Source organism: Phanerochaete carnosa (genome assembly GCF_000300595.1).
Source record: "Phanerochaete carnosa HHB-10118-sp unplaced genomic scaffold PHACAscaffold_1046, whole genome shotgun sequence".
Lineage (NCBI taxonomy): Eukaryota > Fungi > Basidiomycota > Agaricomycetes > Polyporales > Phanerochaetaceae > Phanerochaete > Phanerochaete carnosa.
The window spans coordinates 1-2,123 of record NW_006768673.1 but is presented as its reverse complement, the minus strand read 5'-3'; the positions used below and the strand labels follow the sequence as shown (position 1 = coordinate 2,123).

The 2,123-nt window shown below is 54.4% G+C and overlaps 1 protein-coding gene across 1 annotated transcript; it reads left to right on the top strand.

The window, feature by feature from the left end:
* Window positions 1–7: 7 nt before the first annotated feature.
* On the top strand, window positions 8–2,108 carry PHACADRAFT_189271 (uncharacterized protein; the record flags this gene model as incomplete). Its single annotated transcript, XM_007403344.1, has 6 exons — window positions 8–127; window positions 177–537; window positions 574–800; window positions 849–1,541; window positions 1,562–1,622; window positions 1,673–2,108. Coding segments are annotated over 6 exons (1,896 nt in total), but the record flags the coding sequence as incomplete, so codon positions are not given.
* Window positions 2,109–2,123: the final 15 nt, after the last annotated feature.

The window sequence follows — 2,123 nt, the reverse complement described above, 5'->3', positions numbered from 1 at the left end:
CACCGATATGCTCTGCTACAAGTATAGATACTTGACGAATTATTTTGCTCAGGTCAAACGCTTCAAAGCTGTCGGCTTCACGGCGGCCGCAGTAAATGCGGACACATGGTGCCCGCAACTTCGTCAAGTGCGCCCCGCCATCTAGATATTGCGCCGGTACTGAGTACTTTACATAGGACCTTGTTGACGAGAAGTTCCGTGCCATATTTGCGTCTCCTGAAATGCTGCTCGAGCACCAGGGCTTCTCAAAACTCATGCGGACGCCGAGCTTCACCGACAACGTCTTGTGCATCGCCATCGACGAAGCGCATACGATCACGCTCTGGGGTGGCGATTTTCGCAAGCAGTTCGCTGAGCTCGAACGTCTCCGCTCTTATGCTCCTCTGTCTGTGCCCGTTCTGGCGACCTCGGCAACCATGACACCGGCTGTACTCGAGGACGTGCAGAAAAAGCTTCGCTTTCGCCCAGAATACAGCGCCGTCGTGAATCTTGGCAACGACAGACCTAACATAACTCCAATTATCATTCGCACAAAGTGTACTAATGATTGAGAGGCCCTAGATTTTGTTCTAGACGAGACCACGAAGGGCGAGGAACTCCTTCGCACGATCATCTTCGTGAAGACCCGTGATATGGCGCGAAACGTTTGGGAACGCCTCTTCGAGAAGCTCCCCGACCACCTTAAGAGCCAAATAAACTTCATGCATGCCGGGCGACATCGGCGGACGAAGCGATGGGTCATGGACCAGTTCCGCCAAGGTCACATCAAGATTCTCGTTGCGACCGAAGTCGCAGGCATGGTGCGTGCTAATTGTGATTGATATCATGCGCGCTGACGATGTTTGCAGGGCTTAGATATACCGGACATCGTCCGTATCGTCCAGTTCATGGTCCCCAGAACTCTGAACGAATGGATCCAGCACCTCGGACGTGCAGGCCGTGGTGGGGAACCGGCAATAGTGATCCTCCTTGTCGAACCGACAGCCTTCCAGACACGCAAGAAGCCAAAGCCCAAGAAGGATGACGATCGGCAGCCTCGGGCTCGCAAGCGAAAGGACATTAAGTATGAAGAGGTTGAGGTCACCATTCCGCAGAAGCGTGCGCTCGACAATGGCGAGGACAGCGACGACTCAGAGCGGGACGACGATGCGGGCGGGGAGGACGTAGTGCCTATTCCTGGCACTTCTGCCGACAGCCCTTTGGAGATCGATGGCGAAGACGATACGCAGCCAGGTGGAATTAGCGAGGAGACGCAGGCTGGCGACAAGTACCAGCGAGGTCAAGATAGACAGGACAACCTGCAGAATAGTCAGGAGAGCCGCGGCGACCAGGAGGATGGTCAGCAACTTATCAGTGATGACGAGATGGTGAACGGTAACGATAAGACTGTTGACAACGACGTCGACATCGACGAAGGGGCTCCCGACCGCGATGAAGAGACTTCGGAAGATGACGACGATGTGTCTCAAGATCCAGAGGACTCACCCAGCTGCACGATTGAGATCAGCGGCGACATGGAATACCGCAAAAGCTCGAGCCCAGTATGCGGGACTACCTGCAGGCTCCACGATGCCGGCGCGCGGTCGCCGATCGCTACTACAACAACCCACCTCAACAGCACGGTGAGGACTATACTAGCATATCCGCCTGCCATAATCTGACGTATCCCTAGCATTGACGGCCCCATGTTGTGACCTATGCGTCCTTGAGCTTGAACGCAAAGATCCTACTTCTCTAGACAACGCACATCGCAAGGTGTTCAACACTATCCGGTATCTTCAGGATTTCAACACAGTCAAAGCTACACCTCCTGCTCCGAAGCAGCGCAAACCAGACGGATTCGGTAGCCGACGTGGCGAACGGTACAAGGCGAGTCTCAAGCTCCTCCAGGAGTGGCGCGACCGGTGCTGGACACGGGAATATGAAGACTGCATCTGGGGTCCAGACGTCCTTCTCCCTGACAAGATCTTGAAAACATTAGCACGACTTGGGCATCTCTTGACCGTCGACGACATCACGAAGGAGATACCCTCTTGGTCTTTCGCCGACAACCATGGACAAGAAGTTCTCGACTTGCTCCTGCCTTTTGATGAGGAATATCGAGTGAAGTGCGCAAGCAACAA